Below are 24,193 nucleotides of genomic sequence, written 5' to 3'. Positions count from 1 at the left end.
ATAAAGCGGCTAGAGATAATGAGATGAGATGAGATGAGATGAGATGAGATGAATTAATAAAAGCCGTGTTCAGTCTGCAGAGTGAACCAACTCAAAATCACAAAGTCCTCATTTTATAATGTCTCAAATAAACACAGTGTATACAAATAATTTCATTGGTTAACACGTCATGTCATACCACTTCAACATTTTCTATTGGGAAGTACATCTCGTGCTTCTCATATTTTGTATCAACTAAGCCAAATTTTCCAATATGAACGGTCAATCCAGAAAGAATCAAAACATATGACAAGAACTGATATGTCATGAACAACACAGCATTCAGAGCATACAATACATGATTCAAAATGACTGGAGTCAATTCAGGTTAAAAATTAATACAAGCTGCAGGTGGAAACGACCACAACACTCATGGCCTTGGTCAGTCTACCACAACATAGGATTAAAAAAAGAAAATGCACATTGCCGCTTGTAACAATATCCAATTCAGAATAACTTGATAAAATGTATTATGTCAGCATGCAAAACACTCCAGAATGAACAACTGCTTAATTCAACATGGTCTTGGCTCACTCATTATATATATGATAACACTGCAGGTGCTGGAGTTAGAATAATACACTTTTTGAAAAGGCCTGTGATTTAACAGAAAAACAACCTTCAGTATAAAGAATCTCAATGTCTTTGCTGTATTTTACTGTAATTATGATCATTCACAAATCAATTTATTATTATTTTTAATAGAATCAACTTCATTTACTCTTTACTGAAAAATCAACAGGTGGCACGGTGGTGTAGTGGTTAGCGCTGTCGCCTCACAGCAAGAAGGTCCTGGGTTCGAGCCCCGGGGCCGACGAGGGCCTTTCTGTGCGGAGTTTGCATGTTCTCCCCGTGTCCGCGTGGGTTTCCTCCGGGTGCTCCGGTTTCCCCCACAATCCAAAGACATGCAAGTTAGGTTAACTGGTGACTCTAAATTGACCGTAGGTGTGAATGTGAGTGTGAATGGTTGTCTGTGTCTGTGTGTCAGCCCTGTGATGACCTGGTGACTTGTCCAAGGTGTACCCCGCCTTTCGCCCGTAGTCAGCTGGGATAGGCTCCAGCTCGCCTGCGACCCTGTAGAACAGGATAAAGCGGCTAGAGATAATTAGATGAGATGAAAAATCAACATGACTGGCTTTGAAATAATATATATAATCATTATAAAAATGAAATCAGAGGGGTGGCACGATGGTGTAGTCGTTACCACTGTCGCCTCACAGCAAGAGGTCCTGGGTTCGAGCCCAGTGGCCAGCGAGGTGTGGAGTTTGCATGTTCTCCCAGTGTCTGCGCGGGTTTCCTCCAGGTGCTCTGGTTTCTCCCACAGTCCAAAGACATGCAGGTTAGGCTAATTGGTGGCTCTAAATTGACCGTGAATGTGAATGGTTGGTTGTCTCTGTGTCAGCCCTGCGATAACATGGTGACTTGTCCAGGGTGTACCCCACCTCTCGCCCATAGTCAGCTGGGATAGGCTTCGGCTTGCCTGCAACCCTGTAGAACAGGATAAGTGGCTACAGATAATGGATGGATGGATGATGACACCAAGGCATGTGTGCATGGTTACATATGTGTGTTGTTACATTAAGTGTATAAAATCACCACACTAACTCAATTCTATGCTACTATTTTGTGTTTAGAGGATATATTTTTTGTGTAGAAGCAGGTAACAGGTATTGTGTGTTGGCTTGTATAGTGTATTGGTTTACGGGAAGTATGAGTCAGGGTTTGTTTGTTTTTGTTGTTTTTTCACTGTAGCTACCCAGTTTCTATTTTTTTTATTTATTTTTTTATTAATGCATCTGCACTAACAGTATCTGCCTGTGCAATGGCAATTGAGAATCCAACTTGGGGCAAAATTGTACTGAATTACAAACTGTACTTTTGTTCCAGCCTTAAGAGCTTGCCTCTTTACACTAACACAAATCTTTAATGTAACTCCTGCATTTCTTTCTACCCAGTTTTGTGGACCTACACTATTTATGCCACCCACTTAAACATAAATTGTCACCAAATATTAACTAAATATTCAGTCAAAGGTTTTTGAACATGGTATAATTAAGCATTTTTATCAAATGACCTCATTTTGAATACTCTAACCAAGGAACAGTTATAAGTGAACTGAGGAACGATGTAAATATCACACACAATATATTTACGTTTTATGGTTTATACTAGCACTTTCTATTTATCTTTTATCTCTAAGTTGAAAAGATTTGGCTTCCAAGTTCATCTACCTTTAATAAAACACGTATTTAGAGTTGCATTTGGACCTGACAGCAACCAGTAAATTGATTCGACTAAGATTTAAATTAGAAATATTGGATTAGATTCAGGGCAGCACGGTGGTGTAGTGGTTAGCACTGTCACCTCACAGCAAGAAGGTTCTGGGTTCAAGCCCAGCGGCCAACAGGGGCCTTTCTGTGTGGAGTTTGCATGTTCTCCCCGTGTCTGCATGGGTGTGCTCCGGTCCCCCACACACAGTCCAAAGACATGCAGGTTAGGTTAATTGGTGGCTCTAAATTGACCATAGGTGTGAATAGTTGTTTGTTTCTACAGTGTCTTGCAAAAATATTCATCCCCTTGGTGTTTGTCCTCTTTTGTCGCATTAAAAGCTGGAATTAAAATGGATTTTTGGGGGGTTGGCACAAACAATTTACACAACATGCATACAACTTTAAAGGTTCAAATTGTTGTTTTATTGTGACACAAACAATAAGATGAAAAAACAGAAATCTGGAGTGTGCATAGGTACTGTATTCACCCCCTTTCTTATGAAACCCCTAAATAAGAGCTGGTCCAACCAATTCACTTCATAAGTCACATAATCAGTTGATTAAGATCCACCTGTGTGCAATCAAAATGTCACATGATCTGTCACATGACGTCTGTATAAATCAACCTGTTCTGGAAGGACCCTGACTCTGCAACACTACTAAGAAAGCAACATGAAAAGTAAGGAGCCTCCAAACAGGTCAGAGACAAAGTTGTGGAGAAGTATAGATCAGGGTTGGGTTATAAAAAATATCCCAAACTTTGAATATCCCACAGAGCACCATTAAATCCATTATAGCAAAATGGAAAGAATATGTCACCACTACAAACCTGACAAGAGAAGGCCGCTCACCAAAACTCACAGACCGGGGAAGGAGGGCATTAATCAGAGATGCAACAAAGACACCAAAGATAACACTGAAAGAGCTGCAGAGATTCACAGTGGAGATGGGAGTATCTGTCCATAGGACCACTTTAAGCCGTACACTCCACAGAGTGGGGCTTTATGGAAGAGTGGCCAGAAAAAAAAGCCATTGCTTAAGAAAAAACACATTTGGAGTTTGCCCAACAGCATGTGGCACACTCCCCAAATACATGGAAGAAGATTCTCTGGTCAAATGAGACTAAAATTGATCTTTTTGGCCATCATGGGAAATGCCATGTGTGGCACAAATCCAACACCCTGAGAACACCATCCCTACAGTGAAGCATGATGGTGGCAGCATGATGGTGGCAGCATCATGCTGTGGGGATATTTTTCATCTGCAGGGACAGGAAAGCTGGTTAGGACTGAAGTAAAGATGGATGGCACTAAATACAGGACAATTCTGGAGGAAAACCTGTTTGAGTCAGCCCGAGGCTTGAGACTGGGACGACGGTTCACATTCCAGCAGGACAATGACCCTAAACATACTGCTAAAGCTACACTGGAGTGGTTTAAAGGGAAGCATTTAAATGTCTTGGAATGGCCTAGTCAAAGCCCAAACCTCAATCCAATTGAGAATCTGTGGCATAACTTGAAGATTGCTGTACACCAACACAACCCATCTAACTTGAAGGAGTTGGAGCAGTTTTGCCTTGAGGAATGGGCAAAAATCCCAGTGACTGGATGTGCTAAGCTAATAGAGACATACCCCAAGAGACTTGCAGCTATAATTGCAGCAAAAGGTGGCTCTACAAAGTATTGACTTTGGGGAGTGAATACCTATGCACACTCCAGATTTCTGTTTTTTCTTCTGAATTATTGTTTGTGTCACAATAAAGAAACAATTTTCACCTTTAAAGTTGTAGGCATGTTGTGTAAATCAAATGGTGCTAACCTCCCAAAAATCCATTTTAATTCCAGTTTGTAATGCAACAAAAGAGGACAAACACAAGGGGGGATGAATAATTTTGCAAGACACTGTATGTGTCAGCTCTGTGATGATCTGGTGACTTGTCCAGGATGTACCCCGCCTCTCACCCATAGTCAACTGGGATAGGTTCCAGCTTGCCTGCAACCCTGCACAGGATAAGCAGTTACAGATAATGGATGGATGGACATTTACCACACCACATGGACCAACACCACCAGGCTGCACTTTAATCACAAAAAAAATCAATGACTCAAGAATAGACATTGATATTTTTCTTTGTAGATTCTACGCTTCTGTGGGGACTCAGAGATGACTGGATGGCAGGAGCAGATGTTGGGGAATTACATACTGGAGAAAGGCCAAAGCAGACCTTCACTAAGGGATGAGATCCTGGCACAGCTCGTCTATCACACATGGGGTCGTGAGGATGAGGATGGCTCAGTGAGGGGCTGGTTTCTCCTGGCCTCCTGTCTCAGTGCCTTCACACCATCTCCTTCACAGGATAAACCTCTGCTCAAGTATGTACATCAGCCTGAAGTATGACAGTAATGTAACATGTGATAACAGGGTGTGATGTTTATTTAGAGTGCTGTTATGCTTTTCTATGCCATTTTGCTAGCACTGAACTAGTAACCAAAAGATGTCACCAAGAACGGATAGTATATCTTGTTAGAAGCAGCCAATATATATGGCCAATTAAACATTTTTAACATCTGTATTCAGTCATATATTTGTATTTAAGAATTTATTCATTGCCATCTCTCAGATCCTATTGGTATTATAAATGAGTGATTTTTTTTGGAAAGCCATTGATACTAGGCAGTGTTAGTGTTAACTTTACAAAGAATATATGTGCTATAAATGTCTAACTAGAAGGGCACTCAGAAGAGGGCATACCTCTGCCAAGACATCAACATCAAAATCAAGTCACTTGAATCTCAGATAATACTAAAGCTGTGCACCAAATTTCATCAAAATCCCTTCAATACTTTTTGAGTTATATTGGGAACAGACAAAAAAAAATCCTGGATCTGCATACATATCCGGATTTCCATGAAAATCTAATCAATTGTTCCTTGGCCCATGGCTCACCTTTCTTTAAAATTTCATCAAAATGCATTTGCTACTTTTTGAGTTACAGTGGTGCTTGAAAGTTTGTGAACCCTTTAGCGTTTTCTATATTTCTGCATAAATATGACCTAAAACATCATCGGATTTTCACACAAGTCCTAAAGGTAGATAAAGAGAACCCAGTTAAACAAATGAGACAAAAATATTATACTTGGTCATTTCTTTATTGAGGAAAATGATCCAATATTACATATCTGTGAGTGGCAAAAGTATGTGATCCTCTAGGATGAGCAGTTAATTTGAAGGTGAAATTAGAGTCAGGTGTTTCCAATCAATGGGATGACAATCAGGTGTGAGTGAGCACCCTGTTTTATTTAAAGAACAAGGATCTATCAAAGTCTGATCTTCACAACACATGTTTGTGGAAGTGTATCATGGCACGAACAAAGGAGATTTCTGAGGACCTCAGAAAAAGTGTTACTGATGCTCATCAGGCTGGAAAACGTTACAAAACCATCTCTAAAGAGCTTGGACTCCACCAATCCACAGACAGACAGACTGTGTACAAATGGAGGAAACTCAAGACCATTGTTACCCTCCCCAGGAGTGGGCGACCAACAAAGATCACTCCAAGAGCAAGGCGTGTAATAGTCGGCGAGGTCACAAAGGACCCCAGGGTAACTTCTAAGCAACTGAAGGCCTCTCTCACATTGGCTAATGTTAATGTTCATGAGTCCACCATCAGGAAAACACTGAACAACAATGGTGTGCATGGCAGGGCTGCAAGGGGAAAGCCACTGCTCTCCAAAAAGAACATTGCTGCTTGTCTACAGTCTGCTAAAGATCATGTGGACAAGCCAGAAGGCTATTGGACAAATGTTTTGCGGACGGATGAGACCAAAATCGAACTTTTTGGTTTAAATGAGAAACGTTATGTTTGGAGAAAGGAAAACACTGCTTTCTAGCATAAGAACCTTATCCCATCTGTGAAACATGGTGGTGGTAGTATCATGGTTTGGGCCTGTTTTGCTGCATCTGGGCCAGGACGGCTTGCCATCATTGATGGAACAATGAATTCTGAATTATACCAGCGAATTCTAAAGGAAAATGTCAGGACATCTGTCCATGAACTGAATCTCAAGAGAAGGTGGGTCATGCAGCAAGACAACGGCCCTAAGCACACAAGTTGTTCTACCAAAGAATGGTTAAAGAAGAATAAAGTTAATGTTTTGGAACGGCCAAGTCAAAGTCCTGACCTTAATCCAATCGAAATGTTGTGGAAGGACCTGAAGTGAGTAGTTCATGTGAGGAAACCCACCAACATCCCAGAGTTGAAGCTGTTCTGTACGGAGGAATGGGCTAAAATTCCTCCAAGCCGGTGTACAGGACTGATCAACAGTTACCGGAAACGTTTAGTTGCAGTTATCGCTGCACAAGGGGGTCACACCAGATACTGAAAGCAAAGGTTCACATACTTTTGCTACTCACAGATATGTAATATTGGATCATTTTCTTCAATAAATAAATGACCAAGTATAATATTTTTGTCTCATTTGTTTAACTGGGTTCTCTTTCTCTACTTTTAGGACTTGTGTGAAAATCCAATGATGTTTTAGGTCATATTTATGCAGAAATATAGAAAATTCTAAAGGGTTCACAAACTTTCAAGCACCACTGTACATTGGGAACAGGCAAACAAACAGAGGCGAAAACATAACCTCCTCCAACAAAGTTGGCAGAGGTAATTAGAGTGACCAAATGATTCCAGTTAGAGCTCGAGTTTTGTTCCAGCAAAATAAAATAACACAAAAAATAAAAATCAGACTGACTGACAAAAGTAAACTTATCTGTATCAATGATTATTCTATCCACGTTCACTGGATATGAGCAATCACGTGCTCTGATTGGCTACTCTACTACTAGGCTAGCAGCTCATATACCGTGAGTAGAGAAAACAAAATTGCGGAGCGTTTTGCTGAACCAACCGAGGACGAAATAAAAACTCTACTCGAAAACAAAACCCCATAAAATACCAAAAAAGCAACAAAATATGGAATAAAAGTATTTGATGGTAAGAACATGTCTTTTTTATTTTTCAAGAATTATTGTTATTGCATTTTTCACAAATTGCTCCTGTCATTTTGCCGGTTTGTTTACATTCTAAGCGGAAATGATTTTGTCAGATGTTTTGTATAAAGTTTTTATTTATCGAATTTGCAAAAATTAAAAATAAAAATGCTCTGTTTCTCAAAATCCAGTGAATGTGGATAGAATAAAACAGTTATTCCACTCAGTCTCATCGTACATGGCTTCTAGCCAACTCGGCATCCTTCGTCGGCTATCAGCTCATGTACGACTCGATTTCGTGGAATAACTTAATTATACTGCATGTTATTCTGTTGTACGTTGCATTTTGTATGTTTTTAATCTTATTATTAGTAATAGATTATGTGGAGTTTCTGCCATACAAGTCCCTGTGAATGTGTTGTTTCTATAGAAACAGTAGCATATTTGAATGAGTATTAAACCAGTGATTTAACTTTCTGTACAGCACACTTTCTTTAATACTTCCTGACCAATCAGATTTGAGAATTCAACAGTGATGTGATGTAAAATGGTTATTACAGGGTGTTCAAAAACTTTTGAATGATAGTGTACATTAAAGGTTCGTTACCCTATGTTGTGAAATTTAGACATGCTTTAAAGGAGAACTGAAGGCAATTTTTTTATTATCAAAATTCTTTTTCTCATTTTATTAAATATAGGAATGCATTTTTGATAGCTATTTTGTCACTGCTATAGCAAGTTATGAGTGTTTGAAATATGCTATGTAATATACGAGTCCATATGTCAAAGCAATGGCTGTAAATGAGATTCGTTGAGACCTGTGCGAGACATCAAGTAAAACGTACAGCGGAAATCAAAGTGATCAACATCTGCCAACGTTGTCAAAGGACACGTGCGCCCTCTTTCGAATGCTGATGTAATCAAGCCGGAAGCTTTGTTTGTTTTGATAGCAATCAGAAAAGTTTGAAAAAAGTAGGCAGTAATCGTCATTTAAACTCGTTTTTGTGCAATATTTAGTTTGGAAAACAGTTTTCAAAATGGCGGCACTGACACTTGACTGACATTTCACGTTTCGAAGTCTCGCACAAGTCTCGTGAAGATCGCATGGATAAGCGATGCCTGCCATGGACCAAACAAACTAAATTCAACATGGCTAAAAACTGAATAGGCTGATAAGTATAATATTTAATTGCAATTAGTTGCCAATACGAGTCATGATATAAGGTTACTAAAACCGAAAACATAATTAAATAACACATTAATTAAGAAATAAAGCAAGTTTAAAAATGACTTCAGTTCTCCTTTAATTCTGCTTTTATCACATCATCATCATCATCTTGACAAATCCTCCTGTATCCGTCAGGTATGTGTCTGACCAGGGTCCAGGAGAATATCGCTCTCTGTGTCAGCATAAGCTTCTCACATCTCTCCAGCTGCCTTTTCCTGCCTGCAGACAACAGCCGCCTACTCAGCTCGAATGGACTGCCAATCAGAGAAAGGGGAAGATGGTCGTGGAGGTCAACACTTTCAACGGTTAGAATCCACTAGGATGCTTTTAATGGAAAATGAAACAAAATAATAAATGGTGATGCATTTGAATGAGGAATGCATGCTCGCAGCTTGCAACCATTTAAGAACTATTTAAGAACAACAATGTTTTTGCAACATTATATTTCCACAGAGGAGAAGCTAACAGCAGAAGTGGAGTCCTGGACCACAGGAGAACAACTGACATCCTGGCTCCTGAGCTTTAAGTCAGTAGAGCGATGATTACAAAGATTTTTATAAAGCTGTACAAACCTACTCAAGGGTATTTTGTGTGTTTGTGTGTGTGTGTGCTGCAATGCATTCAAATATGTGAACATCTGCACTAGTCATGCACTACACACTCACCAGCCACTTTATTAGGTATACCCATACACCTGCGGTTTTATGCAGTTCTCTATTCAGCCAGTCCCTTGACAGCAGCACAATGCGTAAGATCATGCAGGTACAAATCAAGAGCTTCAGTAAATGTTCACTCCGAACATCAGAATGGGAAAAATTGTGATCTCAAAGCGTGACTTTCTTTCACTGTGGCATGGGTGTTGGTTTGAGCCAGATGGACTGGTTTAAATATTTCAAAAACTGCTGATCTCCTGGTAGTCCGGGAGCCAAAGGCCCAAATTTGGCTGAACCTGGCTTCGTCGGTTAAAGTTTTTTTTTTTGCTGTTTGTTGTTGTCCAAGGTCTACTCATTAAGATAAGAGAGGGTGCCCGGTGATATCCCTTGGGCAATTCCGGATATTGGCCCTTTATTGTTGGATGTGCTGCAGTCATAGCCTAAATTCTGACATTTTGACATTCTTCACTTTATGTTCACCAAAGTCTATATATCATACTTATGTTTGTGTTTGTTAACATAATAGGATGAGTTTAAGGCCTGGGGGTGGGGTTCCAGCCATGGTTGGGGGTGTGGCCATGCAATTGGGGGCGGGGCTTATACCAAAAAGCCCTTTATTACTCTATTACTTTGGTTGTTAATGCGAGCCTTAAATTATTAGGCATACACTCCATTGTCATCCTTGTGTTTACTTCTGCAGGGGCATATGAGGGACACAATTAGCTAATTCAAGCCAACTTGTGTAGCTATCTTGCTAACTCTGTCAATCACACTGCCCCCAAAAGATCACAGCACGCATAAGCTAAGCAGAGAAACTATTTGACTGTAATCATGAAAGAGCAGTGACATGTACTCACTGCTCACCAGTGAACTAGACCCATAGTTTCACAACACTGGCTAGCACACCCAACTCTCACCTAGTAAATGCTAGTCACTGATTTTTTTTAAGCTAATACATTAAGCTAATAGATTGCTTATTTTAACGATATTGACTGTTGAAATAGTAATGTCCCTGGTTCCCTAGTAAAATTCAGGGCATTGTCCCCGATTATCATCTCAAAAGTCTGTTAACCTTACCCTCACCCCCACTCCAAACCACACTGCTTGTGGACTGAGAGTCATGTGCACTAGCCAGTCCACTGACTAGCACGACTTTTAAAACGTTGGGCAGTAAGGTTTCCTTAAGCTAATACATTAAGCTAATAGATTGCTTATTTTTACGATATTGACTGTTGAAATAGTAATGTTCCTGGTTCCCTAGTAAAATTCAGGGCATTGTCCCCGATTCACCCCCACTCCAAACCACACTGCTCTTCCACTGACTAGCACGACTTTTAAAACGTTGGGGAGTAAGGTTTACTTAACATTCTCCTCTGTACTAGCTGGCATCCAGTACATAAGCATATTTTTACAGACACTAAGCAATGGCAAAGGGTTTAGAGGGTTTTTTTTTTCATCTGAACTCTTAGTTCTTTCCTTAAATAGTTTTTGTGTTTTGTGTGTGTGTTTGCATACTGTATGTAATTATTTTACATAATTATTGCTCATTAGTGTGTGTGCATGTGTATGTGTGTGCGTGTGCATGCATGCATGCACGTACATGCTTTATGTACTGTAGTTCTTGTATCAAAATTGTTAATTTTGCAAATTTATGAAAGGGTCAATTACACGTTTGACTAATTTGAATGACAGTAAAGCATGAATACTGTACAGCCAATTTGGTTAATTGAAAATCAGTATCTTTTGCTATTCTTGTGTGTGTGTGCGCATGCTGTATATGCCATTTTGCATGCTTGATATATTGCATACTGTAGTTTTACATAGTGGATCACTGGTGTGAGTGTATATGCATGCTGTATATAGTTCTATTGCATGCTGTATATAGTTCTTTTACATAGTGGATCACTGGTGTGAATGTATATGCATGCTGTATATATTTCTATTTCATGCTGTATATACAGTAGTTCTTTTACATAGTGGATCACTGGTGTGAGTGTATGCATGCTGTATATAGTTCTATTGCATGCTGTAGTTCTTTTACATAGTGGATCACTGGTGTGAGTGTATACATGCTGTATATAGTTCGTTTACATAGTGGATCATTGGTGTGAGTGTATGCATGCTGTATATAGTTCTTTTACATAGTTATTGGTCATTAGTGTGTGTGTGTGTGTGTACATGCTGTATATAGTTCTTTTGCATGCTGTATAGTTCTTACATAGATATTGATCATTATTTTGTATTAACTGTAGAGTTTATGTAATACTTGTATAAAAATTGCTAATTTGGAAAAGTTATGAAAGGGTTAATTAATCCACATTTGATGTATTTGAATGACAAATATAGAGAAAAATGTGAATACCTATCAGATACAGCCAACTTGGTGCATTTAATATCAGTATTTACACTGATATTATTTTTTTTGTATTTTCTTCCATTATTTGGGCATATAGGGCATTAAAGGGTTAATATATTAAATTGCCCAAGGGATATCACCGGGCACCCTCTTAAATCTTGAAGAGCTACCTCAAATCTATAAGATAAAGCAAAAAAAAAACTTTAACCAAAAATTCCGGGTCCGACCCCATGGCTCCCGGACTATGGGGTTTTCATACGCAACAGTCTCTAGAGTTTACACAGAATGGTGCAAAAAACAAAAAACACTGAGTGAGCAACAGTTCTGTGGGTGAAAACAAATGCCTTGTTGATAAGAGGTCAGAGGAAAATGGCCAAATTGGTTCGAGCTGCCAGGAAGGATATAGCAACTCATAGCAACTCTTTACAACCGTGGTGAGCAAAAAAGCATCTCAGCATGCAACAGCAGAACAACACATTGGGTTTCACTCCGGCCAGCCAAGAACAGGAATCTTAGAATCAAGAACAAGTTCCTATTTAAGTGGCCAGTGAGTGTACTGTAGGTACTTCCACCATATAGTTCTTTGTGTGCTATACAGTGTTTACACAGAATAATTACAATGGCTATGTTCTTTCTGTTTCATCAGAGACAAAGGTAATTGAAGTACTCTTGCACCTATGGTGCTCTGTATAAGTATTCACCCCTTTAACTTTCCAAATTTTGTAGTGTTACAACCCAGAACTGAAATGGACTTAATCTGGACTTTTACCATTTGAATTACACAATATGTATGACATTTAAAGGTGAAAAATATCTTTTGTCACACAAAAGTTAATTAAATTATTATTTTTTAAAAATCAAACATTTGTTGGTGGTTGAATAAGTATTTGCCCCAGAACCATCTTTGGCTGCAATTAGAGCTGTAAGGCTTCTGGAATATGCCCCTATCAGTTTTGCACATCTGGATCTTGGTATTTTTGCTCATTCTTCTTCACAGAATTGTCCGATCTTGGTCAGATTGGATGGAGCCTATTGGTGAAAACCAATTTTCAAGCATTGCCACATTCTCCATCAGATTGAGGCCTGGGTTTTGATTGGGCCATTCTAACACAGTCAGATTCTTTGTTTTGAATTGCTCCTACGAATAGCTTTGGCAGTATGCTTAAAGTTGTTGTCCTGTTGGAAGGTAAACCTTAGCTTCACCTTATAGCTGCTTCTTATATTTGACCTGTAGATCTCTTCAGGTCCTCCAGAGTTAATCTTCATTTCTTGGTTGCTATTTTGGCTAATTTCCTCCTGACCTGGTTACTGACTTTTGATGGATGGCCTCCTCGAATCTGAACTGCTATTATGCTCTGAAGCATGTTCAAAGTTTATTAATGTATTTTATAACCAAATCCAGGACTTTCCCCTGGACTTGTTTTGATAACTCATTGGTCTTCTTAATGCTAATTTAGTCACATTCTCTCTGGGGCCTTTCAGGAACAGTTGTATTTATATAGAGACCTCATAACATTTTTATTGCACACAGGTGGACTCCATTCAACTAAATATGTGCTTTCTCATGGTAACTGGTTACACCAGACCTAAAGCAAACATTTTACAAACAAAGGTACTTTTAGGTTTTAATGAAAAAATTATCTTCAGTCTTAATGTGGATTGTGTAACACACTACTACAAGTATATATTATACTATTACTCTTGATATGAACAAAAGGGAGAACCTCGAGAAAACCCAAGCAGACATGATGAGAACTTGCAGAACTCCACACAAGCAGTAAACCAAGCTCAGGATTGACCCAGTGATCTTGGAGCTCTGAGGCAATAACACTGCCTACTGCACCATCGTGCCACCTTAATGTATTAATGAAACAGAAATGTATTTGTAAATAAATAAAAATGCAAAACTAAGTAGAATTATAAAGGTAAACTCAGGCTTGTAGTACTCGAGTCCAGGACTCAGACTTGAATCTGACTCATGCCCTAATTTTAAGGACTCGTGACTCGACTTGGACTTGAGCACCGATGACTCAGACTCGTGTATTAACTGCATTCGGACTCGTAAATTGGAGACGAGGACTCTGATTTTTTCTTTATTTTTTTGTAACATGCAGTAATAATTTGGCATAAGATATTTATATCTACATTAATTTTTGTACTAATTTTGTGCAAGAGCGTCACACCTGCACACCTTGGTATGTGCATCAGATAGACTTTTGGGCGTGTGCGCCAAACAGACTCTATCATGTGCGCCATAAACGACTCGCACCTACACAGGATTAAGGCGTAATCAACGCGCCTATATAAAAACTGTGAAAATACACTTACTTTGCGAAGTACCGTATTTAGTTGCATTGCTGACACATTACTGAGCCTTATTTCCTTGTTTGGTTTCCTGATCCCTGATTTCCTGTTTCTCGTCTTTGATTCTGCCGAGTCTACAATAGCCTTTTTGTGCCTCGCTTGACCTATTGCCTATTTCACTGTTTTATGATTTTGCCTGCTGTTCTGGATTGCTTACCTGTCTTCACTTGTATTAATAAACACACCTTCTGCACTTACGTCCATCTCTGACAGAATACTTCACACTCCCTGACAAAGAGAAGCACATTCACCTGTTCATACATCATGTTCAGGAACAAACTAATGTTAATGGCACTGAAAGCCACTGTCAAATGGTGCAGTTGAAGTCTTGTTCTCGAACTTGGCTCGGATCAGTAGTGGACTCGACTCGAAAAATTTTTTCATGACTTGAACTTGGGCGGCACGGTGGTGTAGTGGTTAGCGCTGTCGCCTCACAGCAAGAAAGTCCGGGTTCGAGCCCCGTGGCCGACGAGGGCCTTTCTGTGTGGAGTTTGCATGTTCTCCCCGTGTCTGCGTGGGTTTCCTCCGGGTGCTCCGGTTTCCCCCACAGTCCAAAGACATGCAGGTTAGGTTAACTGGTGACTCTAAATTGACCGTAGGTGTGAATGTGAGTGTGAATGGTTGTCTGTGTCTATGTGTCAGCCCTGTGATGACCTGGCGACTTGTCCAGGGTGTACCCCGCCTTTCGCCCGTAGTCAGCTGGGATAGGCTCCAGCTTGCCTGCGACCCTGTAGAAGGATAAAGCAGCTAGAGATGATGAGATGAGATGAGATGAGATGAGATGAGACTTGGACTTGACTCGGACTTGTACACTGGGGACTTGAGACTGGATTCAGATTCGAGGTTTAGTGACTTAACTACAACACTAGGTAAACTTGAAATGATATATAGATTAAAAACTACACTAGAAACACTAAAAAGCATCCAGACTGAGGTAATGTGTTTTCTTCAGAGGTGTGCCTGAGCTTCAGCGGGGCTGGTCTGTGTCTCTGCTAGCTGAAGAGGGCTGGTCTGATCTAAATGGCTGTGACTATGTGATGGACCTTCTGGCTGGTGCTGAGACTGATGTTCCCTTGGGACAAACATCTGCCCAGCCTGATTATCTTTTCAGTGACATGGGGGACAGGTGTGTTATATTCAGATTCAGGCATCACTGTGTAAATGATCTATGTTAACTATAATATTTTGACTGGGGGAAAAAAACAGAAAATACAAGTGCATATTTTCTCACCCCTTTACAGTGCAGCCTAGCCCATTATTGAAATACTACTGTACATGTACAATAATATGTAAGTTTGTGGTATAGGTTGGTTGTATTTGATTGATTTTTCTGAACATTCAAAATCAGGATGATGACCACAGACTTGGATGACTTCATCCCTCCGGCCCCCTCCATGCAGGCTCCTGGCCTGCCTCCTTTGGAAGCTGCTCCATGGGACACTTCTGGTCAATATAGCGCAACTCAGGGTGTGATAACTGCATGAATGTGCTGACAAATGTTATTAGAATTCCTTTAAAGCATAAATGTAATGTGAATTTCTCGTATTTGTATAAGAGACTTTGTTTATATTTTTCCTCTTAGGATCCCGAGAACCAAAACTGGATTCCTATGTGGATGACCTGTTTGATCCTGTGCTGGATCAAGGACCTCCAGTCAGTGCAGTTTGTTTGTTGAAATCTAAATTTGCAGATCACAGTTAGTGCTGAACTGTTCTGCAGGCAATAGGGAACTTTGTGATTCCAGAGTTAAGGCTTGCATATGGTTACTTTTAATAGCACACTGAGTAATTGTTCATTTTAGTTTTGTTAATTTAGCATACTGATGAGTTGTTATGTGACTTTAGGACTTTGAGCGAACGGCCATGCTGAACCGCAGGATGAGGGGGGGAGGAGGGATGTTCCCTAGCATGTATAATGGAGCAGGTAGACTTACAACAACCCATATATTATATTGATATAAAGCATAAATAAACATGATTTCAATAACATCTCAAATAATGAGTACTAATTAGTGTGCATAATCAAATCATTTCTGTGTGCAGTTAGTAGCAAATGTAGTAACTGCCCCTCGGACATACGTATTAATAAACACTCATCCCGAAATATTCACTCAGAAAAACATAACAGTGACAGAACATCAGAAATATTTTTGCCTCTTAAAGTGCCATTCCACCATTGGATGTATTCTTTGGCATAAAATACAATATATTTTGACAACATATATAAATGGTATCACTAGATAGAGAAATCTTTTAGCTTCAAAATGATATTTCAAACATAATTTTTTGACAACGACAAGTATATTAATTTTGCGACCAAAGTCACCTACCCTTTTAATTTCCACGCATGATGTCATCGGCAGGTTCCCCTTCTTGTGTACCACGTGACGTGTGACGTGGCACATATTATCAGCAATGGCAGATAGAACGCGATAAAAATAATACCAATAAATCTAGCTAATACCATTAAATCTAGCTAATACCAATAAATCTAGCTAACTGAAAGATTAACTCAAAATTTTTCGCAATTTTTTTGGCCCCCATATACGAGGAGAAATGACTCTCTCACTTTGGGGGTTTCCTGGTCTAAAAATAGACCGACACGTAGTACACAAGAAGGGGAACCTGCCGATGACATCACGTTTCACTACCGCGCGGAAATTAAAAGGGTAGGTCACTTTGGTCGCAAAATTAATATACTTGTCGTTGTCAAAAAATTATGTTTGATATATCATTTTGAAGCTAAAAGATTTCTCTGTCTAGTCATGTTGTCATAAAATATATTGTATTTTATGCCAAAGAATACATCCAATGGTGGAATGGCACTTTAATCCTTAATAGATCCTGTTAGTAAGTCAGGTTTCCTAACAGTAGTACTTTTTTTGTGTTTACACATTTTATATATTTTTAACCTAATCCTATCAAAAAAAAAAACATTTAAGCACGCTTATCAGTTGACGTCCAGATGCCAGTTGTTGAATTCAATCAATAAAGTAAAACATTTTAAATATGTTAGCATCAGAGAGACATGAAAAAATGTTCTAACAAATCTGTGGTGGGTTTCCCAAAAGCCTCTTAACACTAAGAGCATCTTAACTAGGAGAAAGGAGTGTTCATTGTGCTTCTCGTTCAACCATTTAACGATGATCTTTGTGCTACAATGCTTTTGGGAAACTCGGCACTGTTTTGTAAAACACTAGTAAAACGGTAAAAATTTATTTTGTTACTTATACTTTTCCAAAGCTTCCTCAAGCTATAGCCATCTCTAAAAGGTAATGTCACACAGAGCTTAATTTAAAAATACCTTTGACTGAAGACGTCATAAAAGCATTCTACAAAATCCAAGTTGCCTTAGAATTCCTTTATGAGCGACTTTCAAGTGAACAGGTTTCCGCTTGTTTCCTCAGTACATGGAAAGGCGTGTCTGTGATAATGGTACATATGCTAATGATGTAGTGGATAGCGTTAAAAACATTTTTACATTGTTTTACAGGTGCTCCAATGTCAATGCCAGCTTATAATATGGGTGAGTGGATTACATTGCACAGACATTATAAAACCACTGTGTTTTTACATTACATTAATGCCATTTAGCAGATGCTCTTATCCAGAGCAATGTACAACATACCCAGAGCAGCCTGGGGAGCAGTTGGGGGTTAGGTGCCTTACTCAAGGGCACTTCAGCCATTCCTGCTGGTCCAGGGAATCGAACTGGCAACCTTTTGGTCCCAAAACAGCTTCTCTAACCATTAGGATGTGTTTGTGTTTAAAATGGCATTAGAAAGTTATTACAAGCTGTATTTTGTCATTTTTCACTTAGGAATGCCCATGAATCCAGCCATGCCAGGCTATGCAGCCGCACCAATGATGCCAAACATGATGCCTGGTGTTCCCCAAATGATGCCACCTATGCCATGTATGGCTTCCTTTACCAGCTCATACCATAGTATCTGACAAATACGACAAATACATAAGTGTAGTTGTAGGATTTTTTTGTTTGTTTGTTTGTTTGTTTGTTTACTATTTGCTATAGCAATACAGAAGACACCTGAAAACCAAACTGTTCTGCATTTTCAGCTAAAGCCCAGTCAGACCAAATGTGACTAAATTTCAGCTAGCCGTAAAGTTAATTCACTCAAGGGGAAAGGACATTAGGGTATGAAAGGGTACCATAGTGGTTAATTTTGCTTCATGCCCATTTTATCTAGGTACATTTTTACCTGTGTATCTGTGAGCTTGTGCCTTGGCAGAACTCAAGTGAGCGGGACTGTGGTGTCTTTTGTTGGCAAAAAATTGGAGGTGCTTCGAATTATTAACAGCCATACTAGACTTAGTTAGTCTACTGATGTATGCTAGGGTTTTTGTTGTAAAATTCAGATTGTTCTCTCTGCTTGCTGGACTTTTCTAGTCAACAACGTTGGCATCTCCAAATACAGTATTCCTTCTGAAGAAGAAGATGATCAGTTTTCCTAATGCCCAAGTTTACATTCCTTGTTTCTTTCCCATAGCTATGATGATGCCAGGCATAATGCCTCAATCCGCTATGCCTACCAGCCCTCCAGTTATCAACCCCCAGCAAATGGCTGAACAGCAGCAAGCTTTCATCAACCAGCAAGCTTTACTCATGGTGAGGATACGATTTCAGTCTAGCTGGTGATGTCAAAGTAGTAACTCTACTCACCATATGATGAACTTCCCACAGGCCCAGCAGATGACAATGCAGGCAATGACACTGTCCCAACAGCAGCAGCAGGAGCAGCTGAAAAAACAGCGCAAGCAATGGCCGCAACAGCAGCAGCCACAGCAGCCGCCGCAGCCACAGCAGCCGCCGCAGCCGCAGCCACCACAGCAACGGGAGCAGCAGCGGGAGCAGCAGCAACAGAAGCCTGCTTGCCTCACAGCACCAAAACCCAACAATCCACCTGTGCAGCAAAACATCCCGGTGGTAGCACAAGTAGGTTTTCTTGTATGTACTAGAAAGGCGGCTACAATTATCGACACCTTAACGATCTTTTGGCCATTGCAAAAGTAGAAAAGACTTTCAGTATGTAAATTGTGCATGGATAATTACTGAAACTTCCACTGGAAAAAAATTGAGTTGATTCCCAATTACTTAGTGTATCAGATTACATGACACCATTCCACAAGTATTGACACCTTTATCAACAGTTATCGACACCGTTCCACAATTATCGACACCCAGATGATTATTTATTTAAAAAATCATCGGTATGTGGTATTAAGTTAACAAAACGTAGTTTTTATTTAAAATTTGTTTTACATATACTTATATTTACTACGAATATATTTAATATAAATATATTGATGTCGGTGCTTATGTAATGAGGAAGTAATTCTAATGTTTGCAAACAAATGAACTGATAATGTTTAACCTGTCAAAATCTTTTTGTTCCACTTTCTAAGTATTTTTGTAGATCACATTTTGTTAATCATTCATTGTTGTTTGTATTAATTTCTAGTTTTATAGTTTACCACTAAATGTCAACAGGCAATTGACATTGTAACCACATGAAAATCCAGGTCAAAGGTCATATGTCATAACTCTAACCTAAACTTTAGGTACCTTGTTGTCAATCTAGGTCATCCTAAACTTGTTCTGTTATACTTTGGTACATTTTATAGTGTTAAAATAGATCTATTAAATCTGAATATTTCAATCATGTAATTTTTTTATATGCTAGGAATTTAATTCTGGTCTAATTCTATTTATTGCAATAGGATTCCAAATACTCTATAAACATTCCATTCTGTTATGAATCAGAAATAAATTATCATAAATCACAGCACTTTTATTTTATTTTATTTTTACACAAAGATGGAGCCATAACAGTTGTAAATGTCACTTAATTCCACAGGGTGTCGATAATGGTGGACACCGGTGAAAGTGATCACTGTTATCAAAACATCACTTGACTTCTCAAACGCGCGTTTAGATACAAAATGGCGACTGTCAAATGAAAGAGTAAGAAACAAAATAGGTTTCGACAAGGAGATCATGAAATATCAGTGAATTTGCTAAGTAAAAACATGTCCATGATCTTTCCACCATGCTTACCTGTGATGATAACATCTGGGTTTTACTCTGATTGCTGATCATGCTAAAAAAAATTCCATCTAAGGTAACGAGCTGCGTCATCAGATGACAAGATCAAAGGGGGGGGGTCTTCTGGTTGATTAATTAACCAATAATAACTGTTGTAACTGAAACTCACCTTTGAAAAATTGTTTTTTATTGGTAAATCTGAAAAGGTGTCGATAATTATGGACTGTCGATAATTGTAGCCGCCGCTGTATCTGATTTTATACGTATGTGCTTCTAGTTGTCATCCTGTGTGAATTGCGTACCTTTAACCTATAAACAAATGTTGTATAGCCTGCAAAAGAACACACAACTGCCGGTGAACAAAAGCCAGGATCCTTTCAGGAGAAGAGAGCCTTCTTCCAGAAGATTGGTGAGATTTTCACAGTCTTTCTCATTTGGTATTATATGATTCTGTTTCTGTTCAATTAGGAACATAAAGCCTGAAAAGAGACAAATAATTTTGCAAAATGTACAGTAGTTCAGTAATCTCAGTTATACGCATTTTCCTCACACTGAATTGTGTTTTTTTTATAACACAGGAACTCAAGAAGCTCATTCAAAACCCCCTCCAAAGGTCGCTAAACCACTTATCTATGCCCCCCCAGCAGCCGTACAGGCCAGAGACCCATCTCCAGTTAAACCGGAAGGTAAGAACTACTTCTGTCAAAAAAAAGTTAAAGTTGTGTTTTCTTATATGGCATTGTATCTTTTTATTGTTGTAATGCAACACTGTATGTTTTAATTTTTGAGTCATTATGTGCATGGATGGCTTTGCCCTGTAATTGTAGTATTTAATACAACCCCGATTCCAAAAAAGTTGGGACAAAATACAAATTGTAAATAAAAACGGAATGCAATAATTTACAAATCTCAAAAACTGATATTGTATTCACAATAGAACATAGACAACATATCAAATGTTGAAAGTGAGACATTTTGAAATTTCATGCCAAATATTGGCTCATTTGAAATTTCATGACAGCAACACATCTCAAAAAAGTTGGGACAGGGGCAATAAGAGGCTGGAAAAGTTAAAGGTACAAAAAAGGAACAGCTGGAGGACCAAATTGCAACTCATTAGGTCAATTGGCAATAGGTCATTAACATGACTGGGTATAAAAAGAGCATCTTGGAGTGGCAGCGGCTCTCAGAAGTAAAGATGGGAAGAGGATCACCAATCCCCCTAATTCTGCGCCGACAAATAGTGGAGCAATATCAGAAAGGAGTTTGAACATATCATCATCTACAGTGCATAATATCATCAAAAGATTCAGAGAATCTGGAAGAATCTCTGTGCGTAAGGGTCAAGGCCGGAAAACCATACTGGGTGCCCGTGATCTTCGGGCCCTTAGACAGCACTGCGTCACATACAGGCATGCTTCTGTATTGGAAATCACAAAATGGGCTCAGGAATATTTCCAGAGAACATTATCTGTGAACACAATTCACCGTGCCATCCGCCGTTGCCAGCTAAAACTCTATAGTTTAAAGAAGAAGCCGTATCTAAACGTGATCCAGAAGCACAGACATCTTCTCTGGGCCAAGGCTCATTTAAAATGGACTGTGGCAAAGTGGAAAACTGTTCTGTGGTCAGACGAATCAAAATTTGAAGTTCTTTATGGAAATCAGGGACGCCGTGTCATTCGGACTAAAGAGGAGAAGGACGACCCAAGTTGTTATCAGCGCTCAGTTCAGAAGCCTGCATCTCTGATGGTATGGGGTTGCATTAGTGCGTGTGGCATGGGCAGCTTACACATCTGGAAAGACACCATCAATGCTGAAAGGTATATCCAGGTTCTAGAGCAACATATGCTCCCATCCAGATGACGCCTCTTTCAGGGAAGACCTTGCATTTTCCAACATGACAATGCCAAACCACATACTGCATCAATTACAGCATCATGGCTGTGTAGAAGAAGGGTCCAGGTACTGAACTGGTCAGCCTGCAGTCCAGATCTTTCACCCATAGAAAACATTTGGCGCATCATAAAACGGAAGATATGACAAAAAAGACCTAAGACAGCTGAGCAACTAGAATCCTACGTTAGACAAGAATGGGTTAACATTCCTATCCCTAAACTTGAGCAACTTGTCTCCTCAGTCCCCAGACGTTTACAGACTGTTGTAAAGAGAAAAGGGGATGTCTCACAGTGGGAAACATGGCCTTGTCCCAACTTTTTTGAGATGTGTTGTTGTCATGAAATTTAAAATGACCTAATTTTTCTCTTTAAATTATACATTTTCTCAGTTTAAACATTTGATATGTCATCTATGTTCTATTCTGAATAAAGTATGGAATTTTGAAACTTCCACATCATTGCATTCCGTTTTTATTTACAATTTGTACTTTGTCCCAACTTTTTTGGAATCGGGGTTGTAAAAACAATGAACAATCTCAAAGCATAATCTTTATGTATCACCTCCTGTGCTGTCTGCTGAAGTGAAACCACCTCCAGAACCCAGTAAACCACCTCCAGAACCCAGTAAACCACCAGAGTCACCAAAACCAGAGCATGATTCCCCCCCAATGTCACCTATTAAACCAGAACCCACTACCAGCATTCGAGATCTCATCAAGCAGTACCAGAACCGGCCTCCTCCAGAGCCCAAACCCTTTGAGCCTGTCAGGTCAGAATGTGATCCTTTGCAGTTATTTACACAAAACAATGTTATATTGCTTTTATCACTTGCCAGAAATGAATAAGGTATCAATGTTGGGTTAGAGTAATGATGTGGCTGCAATTTGAACTCCTCAGAGTTCCTGCCAAGCATTTTCAGAAAAAGAATGACCCTAAAGAGGAGGCACTGGCCATTCTCAGAGCAAAAGGACCAGTCCCTCAAAAGAAGGTAAAAAATATATATATTCCAGATTTAGTCTGATGTTGATAGTGTAAATTTTTTAAACAAAATTGTGGTATTATCTTGTGCATGTATGGAATCAAAAACACAACTACTTCATTTTGAAATGATACATTAAAGTAAATTTTAGCATATAAGTTCAAAAATGTTTCAAGAAAACAGGAAATTACTTTGATTTCTGTAATAAAAAAATCATTCTTGTAATAACTTTTTTAAAAAACGAATAATAAAATAAATTGTAGTATTTATTCTCAGAAACACAATAAAATAAGATATTCCTTTACTGATCCCCATGAGGGGAAATTCAGGTGTTGCAGCAGCTCGAGTACAGAGTAAAATATAGACAAATGTAGGTTAAGTATAGATAGATAGATAGATAGATAGATAGATAGATAGATAGATAGATAGATAGATAGATAGATAGAAACTATAATAGATTATAATATATAGAATAGAATAATCCAGTGGTTTTCAAAGTGGGGGCCATGGCCCCCTGGGGGGGTACTGGGGGGCCTCAGAAAGTTGGAGGGACGATAACAAAAAACTGCGAAAAAAAATATATTTTTAAAATAATAATTATTAAATATATTGTAATTAGTTTTTTAATCATTATTTGTAACGGTTCCTTAAGCGTGGGTGGAGCACAGAGGACGGCAGGACAGAGATCAGGTTCACAATAAGGCTTTATTGCCACACTTTTCAGTCTAACAATCTTTCTACGAACAGACACACATCTAACCAGCGTCTAGTCCGGGGATGAGCTCCTCTGCTCTCTCTCTCCCTCCTTAAGTAGGGCGCGGTCACTGGGAAGACACACACAAACACAGGTTAATTGATGTCAGGTGTAGTGATTCTGCCACTTACCTTCCCTGACTCCGCCCTCCTGTCACAGACCGGCGCTTGGCCACGCCCCCGCTGCCACATACCCCCACCGCCCGACTCAGCCCGTCCTGCCTACAGCCGACTCCCCCCCCCCCCCCCCCCTTGGCGGTAGAGGAAGTCCGCCACGACCATCTGCGCCCCCGGCCTGTGGACCACCTTGAAATTAAAGGGTTGGAGTGCCAGATACCAACGGGTGATCCGCGCGTTGGCATCCTTCATGCGGTGGAGCCACTGGAGGGGCGCGTAGTCTGAACAGAGGGTGAAAGGGCGCCCCAGCAGGTAGTACCGGAGGGTGAGGACAGCCCACTTGATGGCCAGACACTCTTTCTCTATGGTGCTGTAGCGCCCCTCACACACTGACAGCTTCCTGCTGATGTACAGGACGGGGCGGTCCTCCCCCTCCACCTCCTGGGACAAAACCGCCCCCAGCCCTCTGTCCGACGCATCG

The 24,193-nt window shown here is 39.6% G+C and overlaps 1 protein-coding gene across 1 annotated transcript in view; it reads left to right on the top strand.

Moving 5' to 3' along the window:
• The window catches only part of myo15b (myosin XVB), a 75,717-nt gene that overhangs the window by 35,700 nt on the left and 15,824 nt on the right, over positions 1–24,193 (top strand). The window contains exons 26-40 of the mRNA XM_060938877.1: positions 4,446–4,681; positions 8,665–8,834; positions 8,983–9,055; positions 14,855–15,028; positions 15,251–15,357; positions 15,485–15,555; positions 15,747–15,825; positions 17,395–17,427; positions 17,722–17,787; positions 18,410–18,528; positions 18,604–18,855; positions 20,296–20,374; positions 20,544–20,651; positions 22,446–22,632; positions 22,761–22,851. Coding sequence (XP_060794860.1) covers positions 4,446–4,681; positions 8,665–8,834; positions 8,983–9,055; positions 14,855–15,028; positions 15,251–15,357; positions 15,485–15,555; positions 15,747–15,825; positions 17,395–17,427; positions 17,722–17,787; positions 18,410–18,528; positions 18,604–18,855; positions 20,296–20,374; positions 20,544–20,651; positions 22,446–22,632; positions 22,761–22,851 — 1,845 coding nt within the window. The remainder of the gene's footprint in view (positions 1–4,445; positions 4,682–8,664; positions 8,835–8,982; positions 9,056–14,854; positions 15,029–15,250; positions 15,358–15,484; positions 15,556–15,746; positions 15,826–17,394; positions 17,428–17,721; positions 17,788–18,409; positions 18,529–18,603; positions 18,856–20,295; positions 20,375–20,543; positions 20,652–22,445; positions 22,633–22,760; positions 22,852–24,193) is intronic.

The sequence above is a fragment of the Neoarius graeffei genome, chromosome 14, assembly GCF_027579695.1.
Source record: "Neoarius graeffei isolate fNeoGra1 chromosome 14, fNeoGra1.pri, whole genome shotgun sequence".
In the NCBI taxonomy this organism is placed as follows: Eukaryota; Metazoa; Chordata; class Actinopteri; order Siluriformes; family Ariidae; genus Neoarius; species Neoarius graeffei.
This window is presented reverse-complemented; position numbering and strand designations above follow the sequence as displayed.